Genomic DNA, 17,363 nt, shown 5'->3' on the forward strand with positions numbered 1-17,363 from the left:
TCTTCCCAAACTTAACTACCAAAGGAGAGAGATGATAGCCTGCCGTAATGCTGTTTTTCTTTACCCCTGGGCCTGAGAAACCTTTTAAATCTCTTCAAAAATGTTGGCGCAGACGAGGACCGTAGGCTAAACAACATTCCTGGACGTGCAATTCTCTCCCCTCCAGGTCATGATCAGCTCAATGTATTTGTCCTCTCAGGGCCATACTTCAGCCCATGGCCTCGACAGGACTTCATTGAAAACATATCTAAGGGAAGACTGGGACACAAAGGGGGATGTCATGAAAAAGGTTGTGATCAACGTTGGTGGCATGCGTCATGAAACTTACATGAGCACTCTGAAGAGCTTGCCTGGTACACGTTTGGCTAAACTGATGGATCACGACCCAAGTGGTGACCTTGAATTCTTCTTCGACAGACATCCAGGTGTTTTCTCCAATGTTCTGAATTATTACAGAACCGGTAAGCTTCACTGTCCAACAGATGTCTGCGGTCCCCTTTTTGAAGAGGAGTTGGCTTTTTGGGAGGTCGACAAGGCGGACGTGGAACCTTGTTGCTGGATAACATTCTGCCAACATAGGGATGCCGAAGTGGCCCTTGCAGCGTTCGGTCCATCTGACTCAAAAGAGCACCACAATGAAGAGTTTCCAGAGTCATTTGATGTTGAGGACAACCCAGCTAATTCTCAGAGCTGCTGCAAAAGGTGGAAAGCAAAAATATGGGCTTTATTTGACGACCCGTTCTCGTCTAAGGCTGCCAAGGTTTGTATTCTTTATTCTCTCCCAATTAAAAAAAAATGTAGTTTTGATAGGGACTGAATCAGAGTAGTCAGTGTGAGGCTGGGTAATTCCCTCTGGACATTCCTACCAAGCTGTGGATAAGGTGGTGTGGTAGCAGGCAGGCTCTGTTTACTGCAGTTATAAACCATATGGCTTTTCCATAAACCAAACAGCTCTAATGACTGTGCAGAGCAGGCAGCAGGCATAGATACGGATCACAGCAGTGAAACAGAGTCACTCATTTTGAAGAACAATAAACACTTGCACTGGCTTGGAGATGCACGTGGAAGCAGCTCTGAAAGCCTCAAGCACATCTGATGAACCACACCTCTTTAAAGGCTGTGGTTATGAATACTGCGTTTGTGCCCCTGCTCTGCCCCTCTGGAAACCTGATTCTCAAACCTATACATCCAGATCACCTTCTGTGCATGTGTTAATTTGCGTACACATTTTTTTCTTTGTTAATGTGGTCTATATCACTACCTCATATTCTGAGCAGCTGAAATAAGAATCCCGCGGTGATTTGAACGAACATTCAAGGCCTTTATGAAGGCTACAACCTTCTCTGTCTGCTGTAATGGATATTGCAGTTGCCCAAGCAGGACACAGTCCATACATGTTGCATTGGAGTAAAAACAATCTGTGTTTTGTGGGATGCTGTAGGCCAATCTTCGTAGTTGCTGCCATTTCGTTGCCACTTGCCAGAGTTGCTGAAATAGAACACTACTACTTTGGCTGCCTGTCCGCCTCCTGTTTAGCCAATGTTTACAACTATGATTTTTAAAAATAACACTAAATTGCTAATTAGACTATATGTCTGTGTCCTGCTTGTGTTTGATATGCTGCCTAAATAGCTGCATGTAACTCCCCACTTGAGTTATGCCTTGGGGCAAAAAAACTATCTGCAAGTTTGTATGAACATGTTGATCATCTTTTGTGTACAACATGTAAATAGCTGCATGTAGCCTAATTCCCCTCCTGAAAAAATAACATGCAATTGTGCATATGCTTAATAGCCTACTGAGGCATGGAATCCAATAAATAGTTGGAACATGTCAACCATGCCCTTTGTGTACAACATAACATTTGTGGGCTACACCTGGGGTGTAATCATTTGCCAAACAATAGTTTTTATTTAACAAATTCAGGGAGATCACGCCCCGTTTTGTTTGCCTCTGTTTAGGAAAAGTTTTGCAACAGAATCAGCCATATCCATATCTTTAAGCCATGCACTTCACAAATACAATTTAAAACAAAAAATAATAAGATATAAATAAAAGTAATCACAGACAAAAAGGGCAAAAAAACAACTACTACAAAAGGTAGTAGCATAAACCAAATGTAAAAAATAAGTAAAGGCACACCTGGGGTGTGCAAAAATAAAACAAAAAATCCACTGTTTCTATTACACTCAGATTCTCTTGTCGGCTGTTCCATAGGCTAGGACTGTAATAATAAAAGCAGCTTCACCAGAATTGAAGCTTCAGGGTGAATCTCAATTCTATGTTCTTCTTACATATGTTTTCCTTTCCTCCTTCTTAAAACAGAGAATATTAGTGTGCAGGAACCTCAGATCTTCTGCTCCAATGTGCTTTGAGAAGGAGATGGGGAGAGAAGATGTGAGGAATTAAAAAATGCAATTGAGATTCACCCTCAGAGTCCCTTGAATGGTTCAGTAATGTAACTCTCATCAGCTCATGTCACTCAAATGAAGGTACTGTGGCTCCATATGAACAGCAACCATGGGATTGAGTCAGTTCAGGAGACAACAGCCTCATCTCACCAACCAATAGCCTTTTTGATACAATGTATGTCCAACACGCCAATCAAACCTAGAAGACAAATAAATCAGTGTGTTGTTTGTGTCTTTAATCATTATGAGATGATCCACTCAGAGTCATATGATAACCCTTCTTGTCATTTGCAGGTCATTGCGTTTGTTTCCCTCTTCTTCGTCCTCCTTTCCATCACAGCTTTCTGTCTGGAGACACATGAGAGCTTCCACACGTTAGAGCAACGCACAGAGCTGGTCAATAATGGGAACCACACAGAAGAGGTGACGTACTATGAGATAGTGACCGAACCTACTCTGACTGTGGTGGAGGGCGTCTGTGTGGTGTGGTTCATATTTGAGTTCCTGGTCCGTTTCACCTGCTGCTCCAACATACTGGTGTTTGTGAAGAACATACTAAACATCATTGACTTTGTGGCCATCCTGCCCTTCTTCCTGGATGTGGGGCTGGGTGGGAATGCCCTGGGCTTCCTGCGTGTGCTGAACTTTGTGAGGATCCTGAGGATCTTTAAGCTGATGCGCCACATGGTGGGAGTGCGTGTGTTAGTCTACACGCTAAAGGCCAGCGTTCAAGAGTTCTGCCTCCTTGCTGTCTTCTTTGGAATTGGAATGCTAATTTTCAGCACCCTGGAATTCTACGCAGAGCGAGTACATGGTGACCCTGAAGACCCAACTTTGTCTGTACACACCAATTTTAAGAACATCCCCATAGGCTTCTGGTGGGCGGTGGTTACCATGACAACCCTGGGCTATGGGGACATGTACCCGGAGACCTGTTCCGGCATGGTAATTGGAGCCCTGTGTGCTCTGGCAGGTATTCTGACCATCGCCATGCCTGTCCCAGTCATAGTCAATAACTTCCGCCTGTACTACTCCCTGGCCATGGCCCAACAAAAGCTCCCAAAGAAGAAGAAGAGGCAACACCTGCCCCTGTCTGGAACGCTTAGCCAGCCATCCCCAAGTGGGGAGCAGGTAGAATGATGCCTGTTATCAGGGGAGCGCTCTTGTTCAGGTATTTTATAATATTTGTATATTCATATTTGATTATATTAATATCCCTATTTTTGTTGCTCAGAAAACAAGATCAACTTTTCTCTCTTTCCCTCTTAGAGTGAATCCCGGCGTTAGTCTGGCTATGAGACCCTGGATGTAGAGACTGGATCCTGATTGTACCATTACACCGGATTGGGACATTATAGCTATGTTATACCATCAATAACATTATAACATTTGACATTTTAATATCTTTATAGACCATTGCATGGGTCAAGGACAAACAATATTTGTTTGTGTGCATTCAAGGTAGTATGTATTATTGGTTTATTCGGATCACCATTAGCTTTTGCAGAAGCAGCAGCTATTTTTCCTGGGGTCCACACAAAAACATAAAACACAGCAAGTAACAAAACACTGATGTACTTACTGGTAGACAAGAACAGTCACACAAATGTAAAATGATACAATATACAGTTAGTATTCCAAACATCAAGAACACCTTCCTAACATTGAGTTGCACCCCCTTTTGCCCTCAGAACAGCCTCAATTCGTCGAGGCGTGGACTTTGTCGGGGAAAGGTGTCGGAAGTGTTCCACAGGGAAGCTGGCCCATGTTAACTTCAATGCTTCCCACAGTTGTGTCAAGTTGGCTGGATGGCCATTGGGTGGTGGATCATTCTTGATACACACGGGAAACTGTTAATTCACAGTTGAGAAACTGAGTGTAAAAAACCCAGCAGCGTTGCAGTTCTTGACACAAACCGCTGCCCCTGGCACCTACTACCATACCCATTCAAAGGCACTTACATTTTTTGTCTTGCCCATTCACCCTCTGAATGGCACACATACACAATCCATGTCTCAATTATCTCAAGGCTTAAAAATCCTTCTCTAATCTTATATACACTGATTAAAGTGGATTTAACAAATTACATCAATAAGTGATCATAGCTTTCACCTGTATTCACCTGGTCATGGAAAGACCAGGGGTTCTTATATGTTCTCTACACTCATTGTACAAACAACACAATTAAAGAATAATGTGTGTGTAGATTGTTTGTGTTAGAGTGTGATAGAGTGTGTGGGCATGTGTTTGTATGTGTGTCATTTCACAGTCCCTATTGTGCCATGAGATGTTGTTTTATCCATTTGTTTTATGTAATTTTGCTGTTTGCTTGAGTAATTGGAGATGGACGGGAGTTCCATGCGATCATGGCTCTGTATAATACTGTGCATTTCCGTGAATTGTTTTGGACATGGGGACTGTGAAGAGACCCCTGGTGGCATGTCTTGTGGGGTATGTATGGGTGTCTGAGCTGTATCTTATCTGATTATGCAACTTTTATACCAGACATAACCCTCCCCATCTTCACAACTTTGTCAAAATGACTTGACCATGATAATTGACCATTGAATGTTACCTAGGAGTTCAGCTTCCTCAACTTGCTCAATGGTCACACCCTTTATGCACAACTCCATTTGAGGTTTAGGTCTTAGAGAATGTTTTGAACCAAATACAATACTTTTGCTGACATGTAGAGTTTTTAATCATATTCAAGTTTCAGTTAAGTAATTTAAACTGAACAAAAATATAAACACAACATATGAAGTGCTGGTCCCATGTTTCATGAGCTGAAATGAAAGAGCCCAGACATTTTCCATGAACAAATTTGTTCACAGTTCGTCCGTGTAGTGAGCATTTCTCCTTTGCCAAGATAATCCATTCACCTGACAGGTGTGGCATATCAAGAAACTGATTAAACAGCATGATCATTACATGGGTTGGGGACAATAATTGGCCACTCTAAAATGTGCAGTTTTGTCACACAACACAATGCCACAGATGTTTTGAGGGAGCGTTAAATTGGCGTGCTGACTGCCGGAATGTCCACTGCAGGAATAACCATGCCAGCCCAGGACCTCAACATTGGCTTCTTCACCTGCGGGATCGTCTGAGACGATATTCTGAGACTAAAAAATATTCTGATTGGCTGGACCTGGTTGCCAAATGGGTGGGTCTATGCCCTCCCAGGCCCACCCATGGCTTTGCCCCTGCCCAGTCATGTGAAATCCATAGATTAGGGCCTAATTTATTTATTTCAAGTGACTGATTTACTGTTGAAATTGTTGCATGTGTTAATATTTTGGTTTAGTATAGCTATACTAATTCATTTTACATTAATTGAGCATTGATTTAGACATGTACTTTTCTATATGTGAAACAATGAGTTGAAACAATGCTATTTCTGTAATTTGATCAATACTTGCCTGGTTAATTCTTATTCATGATTTGTTTAGGTGAGAGTGTGAAATCACATTGATATTTGAAACAAAATGGATAATTTATCAGGGGAAATTGAAACACAGATTAAATGCATTATCTTTGATATAAAAACATTACAACTTCTAACAATATTAACACTACAAATTAAAACATTGCAATTATAGTTACTGTATATTCTATAGTTTCTACGTTTCTGTTAAGTAATTTTCTAATTATATGTCACAGTTGGGTGAGAGCGTAACATCACCACAATATCTGTCTGTAATAATCATCCGAAATAAAAATGTCTACTGCCTGTGTTCTGATGGGTTAAGCCTGTGTTCACAGCTGTGTCCTCTTGTTGAAGGGTTGTACATTGGCTTCTGAGAAGCCCTTTAGTTCTCTGCCAAAACATCCATTATGAGGGAGGACAGCACCATTTCCTCTTCCAGAATAACAACAGCTGTGTACAGATATTTGTCATCTGTTGGCCTCCAAGGGATTGCTTCACAAATATGTACAAAGGGCGTATTTACATTGCATTGAAATGTGAATTAATTATGATCCTTGTGAACCATGACAATACTTTCCTCTGTGTACAGTATATATTACTTAATGAGAGTGAGGACGTGTGATTGTGTTCTGCTGAGAACATGGTTATGTCCCAATATGGGATATGTTGAGTGCCAAATGATTAAGTTTGCGCAATGCTAGGGGACCTTATGTTCCAATTGTAAAGAGAACAGCAGTGTTTCAGGCCATCCAAACTATAAGTATCTTATCTACACATCTAGCTTGTCCTAAAAGTTCAATACAAATCACTTGACAGGTTCTTTATGGTTTATTGATATTTTTGGTGATATCCCCAAAAACATTGTTACTCTTTTCACGTGTAGTTTCAATAACGTACAATCGTCATGATGGAAGAGAGAGTTGGTTTTGGTTGGGCCTCCGATTCAATGTTCAACTTGTGCTTGGTAAGTCCCTGCACCCACTTATTATAAGAAGGAAACTACAAACTCACTAACACATATTCATAGACACAAATACACATACCCACTCTCACACACTCATATTATGTTGAGAGTCACTGTAACACTTTAGCTACAAAGGGGCAGTTCCTAACACAAGTCATTTTCCCTACAGAGGTTTTAGCCTCCAATCCCGTTGCTGTTACTGCAGCAGATAATATAATAGTACAATGCTTTAACAAAGACTGTACCCACGCTAGGGCAAACACTGAGCATACCAACATGCAGAAAACAAAAACATAACAATACTCTTTTGAGATTCAAGTGAAAAAGTGCATTCATATTCACCACATCCAATAGTCATTTCCTCCACATTAACTCTCATCAAAACAGTTCTTCAGTGTTAAGACATTTATATACTTCACAAGTTTTGCTCTATCTTTAGAATAATTGGATTATTATCGGGTGTAGAATCTTACAGACGTAAGAATATTTACAGACGTTTAAAGTGAGGGATTTTGACTCAAATAAAGCTTGACTCGAACTTCAAGCAAAGACTGGTTGTATATTAACCTACTGCATAGAGATGCTTATCCATGTGTTCTTGTCTGGAGGGCCACGCCTCTCTACAAGCAGCTGAGAGAGGAACACATGAGAACCAGAGTGCTGCACATGTAGCTTGTCAGAGTTCGACAATACACGTTCTCAAAACGAGGCTACATTAGGATCACACAAGGTTAACATACTGTACCCACCCCCTCGTCGCACTCCTTTTACACTCCCATAGTCATAGATAAGGTATACCAACTACAAAATAGAGAAACTTAAAATATACAATGAAATATATACAGGATGAAAAAGTACACCCGGTCACGTTTACAGATAAAATCTTAATTAGTATTAAATATTATGCGCACCAACATACACAGATAGAATATTATGCAGTAATATAAATGTAGTCCATTTAATCATCAACACCATTGCTTTGAATATTGTGATAAAAATACAAATAAAGCAATCCTCTTCATAAAAGAAAGCTAGCTAAAATGGAACCATTTTGACTTCACAGCTATTTGTAATTCAAACGACGATAAGAGTGACAGGCCAAGTGGGCATTTTACTTTATGAAAGTGGGTCACAGGGTTTTTTTTTGGGGGGGGGGGCATTTCCTTCCTTCCCTGCCATTTCAGATTGTCAAATGTACTTTTTTTGTTTGTTATGGCAACAACGGATGGTAAAAGCATTGCAATCTGTGTGATGAAACTGTGTAAATACTTGTGGGAAAAGGTCTTGGCAGATATTAAACTAGCACTGTGTGCTTGTGTGAGTTTTCTATCTGGTTTTAATACTGCACTTCTGTAAGAGGGTTGAAATTGTCCAACGGAGAACTGTGCTCTTGGTTTAAATTAAGACACACTTACATACTAAGCATGAAGCACTGCCATGCTGCTCATGAGTATCAGTAAATAGAGATTTGAGGATCAACCATTGGAAGGTTTATATTCCTCAGTAAAATGGAGATTGCTTTACAATCAGACTTCGATCAGATTTGGTCAAAGCTCCTTAAATCATCACATCTGCTGTAATACATTCCAATTTGTGCCTATAAATACTACAGTCTTTCTTGTGCCGATGAATTATTTGTAAGAAGGTTATGTCAATACATTTTTATATGCTTGGTAGTAATTTATTGCAAAGATTTCTCATAATATGAGATCATCAAAAAGGTTTTGTGCCTGGGAGGGACTCCTTTTGTACTCTTCATCTGTGCTATTTGTAGTGACTGGACAAGTCCTCTTTCACCATCTACATCAATAGCAGCACATTATACAATGCGTTTCTTCCTGGATTTCTGCTCTGAAAGTGATTGTGATCTGTTCATTCTTCTCCATGGTGTATGTACAGGACGTAGGCAACAGGCAGACTCTTTGGTGGAGGTACTGACGTTTCTAAGACACTAGCTACCCTATGCTTGGCCTGGAGTATCACAATATATAACTCCTACATGATGAACATGGAGAGTATTGGCTTGAAGTAGACAAGATACAGTAGGACACTGACACTAGATGAGACAGTGGTGCTTATGTGAAGAGCCTAGCAAATAGACAATGAAGACAGTGTCTTTACAGCAGCCTTGCACATAGTCTTTCAAAATATACAGATCCCTCTGGACTGTTGGCATTGTAACCAATGCCAATCAATATTCTTCCTGCCGCTAAACACTTAGCTGAAGCAGGTGGAGCATTGAAACGAAAGAAACAGAAATACCACATTTACATAAGTATTCAGACTCTTTACTCAGTACTTTGTTGAAGCACCTTTGGCAGCGATTACAGCCTTGAGTCTTCTTGGGTATGACGCTACAAGCTTGGCACACCTGTATTTGTGGAGTTTCTCCTATTCTTCTCTGCAGATTCTCTCAAACTCTGTCAGGTTGAATGGGGAGCGTTGCTGCACAGCTATTTTCAGGTCTCTACAGAGATGTTCGCTCGGGGTCAAGTCTGGGCTCTGGCTGGGTCACTCAAGGACATTCAGAGACTTGTCCCGAAACCACTCTTGCGTTGTCTTGGCTGGGAGCTTAGGGTCATTGTCCTGTTGGAAGGTGAACCTTCGCCCCAGCCTGAGGTTTCATCAAGGATCTCTCTGTACTTTGCTCCTTTCATCTTTCCCTCGATCATGACTAGTCTCCCAGTCCCTGCCACTGAAAAACATTCCACAGCATGATGCTGCCACCATCTTGCTTCATACATTTTTTGGTACCCTTCCCCAGATCTGTGCCTCGACACAATCCTGTCTCGGAGCTCTACGGACAATTCCTTTGACTTCATGGCTTGGTATATTCTCTGACATGTACTGTCAACTGTGTGACCTTATATAGACAGGTATGAGCCTTTCCAAATCATGTCCAATCAATTTAATTTACCACATGTGGACTCCAATCCAGTTGTAGAAACATCTCAAGGATGACCAATGAAAACAGGATGCACCGGAGCTCAATTTTGAGTCTCATAGCAAAGGGTCTGTTTTTTAAAATGTTTAATACATTTGCAGACATTTATAAAAAACAGTTTTCGCTTTGCCATTATGGGGTATTCTGCATAGAGTGATGAGGACAATAATAAGTTACAGCCTTATTCAAAGGCTGTAACTTAAAATGTGGAAAAAGTCTGAATTCTTTCCGAATGCACTGTATAGATACTCACATTCAGTTTCACTTAATGCCAACGTAAATATGATTTTCTCTACATTCCCCTAAACTGTCTGCAATAAGCAGAGCAGAGCAGAGCATAATAAGAATACTGCTGCCTGGCCTCTAGACCAGAACATACTGCGTGTCCAGCACTGAATACACTCCATTAGGGATAGATACACACCACTGTAATATCTCAGACACCTGACCATGTGGTTCCTTGTCAAAGCAGCCCCTGCTGCGGTAAACTCTAACATCTGGGTCTGTTGGAGAGGGGGAGAGGGGTGTCCTGTGACTAGGGTCACTCATAGCGTGAGGGTGGAGGTGTTTTGGGCAGTGCTGCAGGTCCCTCTGGTGGTGAGACTCTGTAGGGTTAAATGTGAGTTGGCCTGTAGGAGGGTGATCGTTAGGGGTTTAGGGGCAGGCTAGGGGCAGGAACATGAAGAGGATAGACAGTGATCATGAGTCGGACTCAGGGACAGTGGGGGTGACGGGGGTGGTGGGGGTTATGGGGCCACCGTCCGGTAGCAGCTGTTGGCGGACGAGGAGTTGGAGTTCCCCAGGGGTTTGGTGCCTGGGGGACTAGGTTGGCTTGGGACGGGGGCTTGGGCAAAGGTGTCTCTCTTGGGTTCTTGTCCAGGATGAAGTGCGTCTCGTCCACCTCCTCCAGGTTGGAGATGTCCTTCATCATACTCTTGCGGTAGGAGACGGACAACTTGTTGGAGCCAGCAGACATCAGGTTGAAGTGGCGGGCGATGAAGACGATGGGGAGAGGAAGCATGGCCATCACGATGAGGGAGAAGCACATGGCCAATGCCCAGGGAGGGTAGCTCTGGAAACGCTCCTGAGCCTATAGAGAGAGAAACAAGGGAAATAAGGGGGAAAAGAAATACTCCTGGTGCTGACTTCAATTCTGTAACAAGGCTAGTACACAAAATGTCAAGTGTCTATATGAAACTTTTCACTGTTTTCCAACAGGTTGACTGACCAGTTCCTTCACCCATGCATTGTACCCTGGCGGGCTGATGGCCATCTCAATGACAGTAGCCATAATGAGTACAATGAGACAACAAGGGGAGACGTACTTCCACATGTAGAAATAGAAGGCATGGGGCCGGAAACCCAACATCTCCTCCAGGTCCTGCATAAACCTGATACACACACATACAGGTGGGTTTAAAATAGGTCAAATCCTTCAGTTTACACTATTCACATGTTCTTTGACTCTTTCTCTTCACCCTCTTATCAAACTTTCCTCTTAAATCATATGAAAACACACATTGCAATATCAGTGATGATCAGTGTGTCTCTCACACTATGCGGCTCTCTGGGGAGACGCCATCCTGTACCTCTTGGTGCCGTAGATCCAGGCCACTGACACATTCTCTAGGATGACCACGACAGTGAGTGGCAGACCAGCAGAATAGTCATCAAACATGATGACAAAGTAGTTCCCAGAGCGCTGGACAAAGAGCAGGCCACAGATAAAGGCTATGATACAGCAGCACACTGAAAACAGATAAACAGATAAAACTACACTTTATGGAACAACGCAGACTATGAAAAGACACACACACACACGCTAACATGCACGCTACACACACGTACATTGTAATGTTGTAATATTGTTGTATTGTGGTATTATACACAGTGGTATAAAGTACTTACTGGAAGTAAAAATACATTAAAGTACTACTTAAGTCATTTTTTTGGGGTATCTGTACTTTACTTTACTATTTATACTTATTTTACTTCACTACACTCCTAAAGAAAATAATGTATTTTTTACTCCATACATTTTCCCTGACACCCAAAAGTACTCCATACATTTTGAATGCTTATCAAGAGAACATCCCTGGTCATCCCTACTGCCTCTGATCTGGTGGACTCACTAAACACACATGTTCCGTTTGTAAATTATTTTTCAGTGTGGCCCTGGCTATCCGTAACTTTAAAAAACAAGAAAATGGTGCCGTCTGGCTTGCTTAATATAAGGAATTTGAAATGATTTATACTTTTGATACTTAAGTATATTTGAGCAATTACATGTACTTTTGATACTTAAGAATATTTAAAACCAAATACTTTTAGACTTTTACTCAAGTAGTATGCACTTTTACTTGAGTCATTTTCTATTAACTAAAGTATCTTTACTTTTACTCAAGTATGACAATTGGGTACTTTTTTCACCACTGATGATACATTTTGTATTGTAGATATGTAGTGGTCATGTAGTGTTGTAATAATGTGTTGTACAATGTACTGTTTTATCATTTAATTGTTTTGTGTAACTGCCTTAATCTTGTTTGGATCCAAGGAAGGGTAGCTGCTGCCTTGGCAGGAATTGATGGGGATCCTTAATAAATACAAATACAGATACAGAGAAATAGACAGAGGGAATTGGAGCAAGATGAGGTAGCTAAAAGCATTAGTCTGAAAGTGTGCAGTGTCTGCAGCTTTTATATAGCGTCTTCCTCACAGGTGAATTGGTAGTGGAGTTGAATAACCTTCACATTATGTAAAACCTTTTGTCTCCTTGGATGACAATCTTTACTGTATGTATGCAACATTGTTGTTATTGCTATTACTTTGTAATCAGCCCTGAAAGGACTACAACAATAGAACAAAAAATGAGTCATCCTTAATAATCTCAGAATTTGTGAGTCTAACCTAGTTCCCCACTCTGTCTTGGTGAAAAGTGCTGAATTTGTGTATGAAACTATGAGAGAGGAGAATGGGAGAGCCATAGTTGGTTTTAGGGCTGACCTGTGAAGAGCTCCTTCTAGATCTTGTAGGTGTCGAGGACGGGCGTGGTGATGCCTGTCATGGTGCCGATCATACTGCCCAGGCCCAGGTTGATGAGCATGAAGAAGAACATGACGGACCAGAAGGGAGAGGCCGGGAAATGAGTCATGGCCTCTGTGAAGGCAATGAAGGCCAAGCTTGTACCCTGCACTGACTGCAGAGAGAGGGATGGATATAGAGAGAAAGAAACGAGTGGAGGAGAGAGGGAGCAAAAGAGGACCAAGAGATTGTGATAGAGAGAGGGAGAGGGGACAGGAGAGACAAAAATGAGTTTAATAAATCCAGCATAAGGATGACTAGAAAAAGCCTAGTTGGTATGGTGTTGTGAAGATCATATTCAGACCCAGTTGATGTAGAGCTCACAGCCCAGACAAACAGACCCACTGCACCTTGTTGAGCTCATCCTCCAGAACACAAGGGTCCAGGCCCAGCTTGGCGAAGCTGCCTTCCTTCACCGTCTTGATGACACCGTAAATCTCAGTGTAGTCTACGGTGGACAGCTGAGAGAAGTTCACGTGTGGCAGAATGAGGTCATGACTCAGCACGTTAGAGTTCAGGCAGCCAATGATCTTCTCTGCATTTCTGAAGGGACCACCGCGAATCATGTTAGTGCACAAGATGAAACGTACTGCAAAAGTCCTGACTCTGATCACAGAGAGGGCACGATAATAAATGTATGGTGTGAGCAAAGAGTGGTTTCATTCTGGATTAGACATCATACATTTCCTCCACTATCACTAGGGGAGAAGAGGGTAAGTTGAGCCATTTTTTACATTCAGCATCACTCCGTCAAGGGAAATATAGTTTTCTTTCTAACAAAGATACCTATATATATTTTAGAATGTTGTGAATATTGTTTGGATGTGCCAATTCGTAGGTAAGTTCTGTGCATTTCAGGCTACTAAGCCCATGAAACTGGTCTGCGAGATTCTTGATATGTTTAGCAAGCTCAAACTCCATGTCATCAGATAAGACCTTGTGTGCCTCTGCTACTCTGTCACAGCCTCTCTTTTGCACAGGTACAGGTATCGTTTTTTGTTGTTGTCAATGAACCTCTTCAATGTCATTCAGTCAATTTTTTCATCCCTTGCCTCCTGCTCGAATGGACTTCTTCCTTTCTCTCACTTCCTTGGCTGCTCTCTCAAGAACCTCAAGGGGGGGCGATACCCCTGCCCTTTATATGTCTGTATGCACAGGATATGATGATGTCTTCTCTGTAACAATAAAATGCACTTGAGTTCATACGCATGACACATTGCAAAAATACTATCAGTTTTATGCATAAAACTGACCAAATGTAATCATCGTTTGTATGGGGTATGGTGGCCATTGGCTCAACTTACCCCAAGGCAAACATTTTGACTATATTAACCCACACAGCTACAGGGATGCACTTTCATGCTAGGTTTAGGACCTCATATGGTAGCTTATAAAGACCCCAACTGATGTATTAAACAATCTTAAAAATATATACTTTGATTTAGATACAAGCATCATGACACAATAACTTATAACACAATACACTCATTTGACTTTGTGAAAACCAGTTTTCAGTTTTTTGGACCTAACTTGCATACCACTTTTTCGACGTGGTTTCTTCATTCATACTCTATGAAATTATGACCTCGTCCTAAATATTTGGCCACATGATTCATTTTGTGTATGGTTTCCTAGAAACAAGGGTGGCTCAACTTATCCCTTTGACTCAACTTACCCTACGTCCGATAGGGCAGTTGATTTGAACTCACACTATGACACACTTCTCATTCATAAGGTTTGCCTTGAAGCCCAGCACAGCGAACACCACCAGAGTAGCCAGGATGGAGGTGACAAAGTTTATAAAGGAGACGAGCATGGCGTCAAAGTGTCAGTTGTTGTCTATCTTGTTGTAGCTGGAGAAGGAGATGACTCCACCGAAGCAGGCCAAGGGCAGAAAACACCTGTGTGGCTGCCTCTCTCCACACCTGGGGCTTCCAGCATCTTCTCCAGCTTGAACACACTATAACACACCGATGGACTGGTTGGGGCCTGTAAGTAAGCATTTCACTGTAAGGTTGTATTCAGCGCACATGACAAATAAACTTACATTTGATTTGGTTTTAATTATTAGAAATGTTTATAAATTATATAGGGGTAGTGTTAGAGAATTTCCAGTCATCTGGTGATTTTCAGTACCTGTACTGTTCTCTTTGAAGTAGAAATCGATATAAGGTTAAATATTAGACATGTGTAAGCAGAATGAAGGCTGAGCCTATGTGAATGTACAAAGCTGGATCAACATCAAGTTAACCATTAGACATGTAAAAAACAGAACGTAAGCAGAGTAGACGAGGCAAGGTAGACCAACACAAGATGTGACTGGTCTGGGCCATATCTGATCTTGTGAAGGCTACTGGACATGCACATGGGTTAATCATATATAGACAACATCGGCCTGAACTTGTGAAGACCTTTGGACAGGAACAATAGATAATCAGTTATAGGCACCATTAGGCAGTTCATTAGGCAGTTCAGTAGGACACCAGTTCGATAGGACTCCAGTTTGGTAGGACTCCAGTTCGGTAGGACTCCAGTTCAGTAGGACTCCAGTTCAGTAGGCTAATATTCCAGAGCAATTTTTTGTCATGTCATGTTCTTTAAAAGTACGGCCTGTCATATATCTTCCCTACACTCTTTTGACTCTCACTCATGCCCCCAGCCCCTCTCCCCACGCACCCTGCCCCTCTCCCCATTGTCCCCTGCCACTCTTCCCGACTCCCCCTGCCCCTCTTCCCACACCCAGTGCCCTTCTCCCCCACACCCCCTGCCCCTCTCCCCCATCCCACCTGCCCCTCTCCCCCACAAATCCTCCACTTCTCCTCACAGCGTTTCCTACCTTCCCGGAGGATGCGATACCTCTGATGACAGCCAGGCAGACGATGATCCAGGCCACCAGCAGAGACAGGGTCATCTTGACGTTCAGGCCGCCTCTGTCTGCGATGGTGCTGGTAGTGTTCAGGGTCTGGCGGTACCAGAAGTAGGTGGTGGCCGAGCTTCTCTCACACTCAGGATCCATGACTGCAGAGGGGTGAGGGGAAGGGTCAGTGAGGGGGAGGGAGAGAGAGGGGGAGAGTAAAGGGATAGAGGGTGTAGAAGGGTGAAGGATAGAGAGCAGAGAGAAATATAATAAGGAAGAGAATATTTACACAGGGACCAAATCCCCTCTGCCCTCTGGATTGGCTCTCCCAGACTGACATTAGTAAGGTAAACCAACCTGGAGTTAGGGGTAGACGTAACAGGGGTAGAAGTAAATGAAAATGATGGGACACTGAAATTAGTATGATATGTTACGTTTGGTATGGTATGTATTCATTTGTGGATGTCCATCATCCATTTCGTATGATATGTTACAAATTACAGTTAGTATGATATGTTACGAATTGAGATTTGTACAATATGTTCCCGAATTTGCAATACATATGGTATGTTATGAATTTCAATTTGTTGTAACGTTAGCTAGATGGCTAGGTGCTAATGCTAATGTTAGCTAGGTGGCTAACATTAGCTAGGCTAGGGGTTGGGGCGGCAGGGTAGCCTAGTGGTTAGAGCATTGGACTAGTAACCGCAAGGTTGCAAGTTCAAACCCCCGAGCTGACAAGGTACAAATCTGTCGTTCTGCCCCTGAACAGGCAGTTAACCCACTGTTCCTAGGCTGTCATTGAAAATAAGAATTTGTTCTTTTTTTTTTTATTTCACCTTTATTTAACCAGGTAGGCTAGTTGAGAACAAGTTCTCATTTGCAACTGCGACATTGAAAATAAGAATTTGTTCTTTTTTTTTTTATTTCACCTTTATTTAACCAGGTAGGCTAGTTGGCCAAGATAAAGCATAGCAGTGTGAACAGACAACACAGAGTTACACATGGAGTAAACAATTAACAAGTCAATAACACAGTAGAAAAAAAAAATGGGCAGTCTATATACAATGTGTGCAAAAGGCATGAGGAGGTAGGCGAATAATACAATTTTGCAGATTAACACTAGGGTGATAAATGATCAGATGGTCATGTACAGGTAGAGATATTGGTGTGCAAAAGAGCAGAAAAGTAAATAAATAAATTTAAAAAACAGTATAAAAACAGTATGGGAATGAGGTAGGTGAAAATGGGTGGGCTATTTACCAATAGACTATGTACAGCTGCAGCGATCGGTTAGCTGCTCGGATAGCTGATGTTTGAAGTTGGTGAGGGAGATAAAAGTCTCCAACTTCAGCGATTTTTGCAGTTCGTTCCAGTCACAGGCAGCAGAGTACTGGAGCGAAGGCGGCCAAATGAGGTGTTGGCTTTAGGGATGATCAGTGAGATACACCTGCTGGAGCGTGTGCTACGGATGGGTGTTGCCCGTGACCAGTGAACTGAGATAAGGCGGAGCTTTACCTAGCATGGACTTGTAGATGACCTGGAGCCAGTGGGTCTGGCGACGAATATGTAGCGAGGGCCAGCCGACTAGAGCATACAAGTCGCAGTGGTGGGTGGTATAAGGTGCTTTGGTGACAAAACGGATGGCACTATGATAGACTGCATCCAGTTTG

General features: G+C 42.2%; 1 protein-coding gene, 1 long non-coding RNA gene and 1 pseudogene across 2 annotated transcripts in view; 2 read left to right on the forward strand and 1 right to left on the reverse strand.

Moving 5' to 3' along the window:
• Window positions 1-6,144, forward strand: LOC115139582 (potassium voltage-gated channel subfamily C member 2-like). The gene is made up of 3 exons (XM_029677135.2): window positions 1-760; window positions 2,706-3,582; window positions 3,681-6,144. Exons 1-2 carry the CDS (start codon window positions 170-172, stop codon window positions 3,549-3,551), a joined length of 1,437 nt encoding a protein of 478 aa, XP_029532995.1. The 5' UTR covers window positions 1-169; the 3' UTR covers window positions 3,552-3,582; window positions 3,681-6,144.
• Window positions 5,788-15,546, reverse strand: LOC115139587 (sodium-dependent neutral amino acid transporter SLC6A17-like; annotated as a pseudogene).
• LOC135560170 (uncharacterized) overlaps window positions 14,515-17,363 on the forward strand; it is a 16,432-nt gene continuing 13,583 nt past the window's right edge. Inside the window, exon 1 of the long non-coding RNA XR_010458734.1 lies at window positions 14,515-14,824. This is a non-coding gene — a long non-coding RNA (uncharacterized LOC135560170). The remainder of the gene's footprint in view (window positions 14,825-17,363) is intronic.

The sequence above is a fragment of the Oncorhynchus nerka genome, linkage group LG2 (genome assembly GCF_034236695.1).
Source record: "Oncorhynchus nerka isolate Pitt River linkage group LG2, Oner_Uvic_2.0, whole genome shotgun sequence".
NCBI lineage: Eukaryota > Metazoa > Chordata > Actinopteri > Salmoniformes > Salmonidae > Oncorhynchus > Oncorhynchus nerka.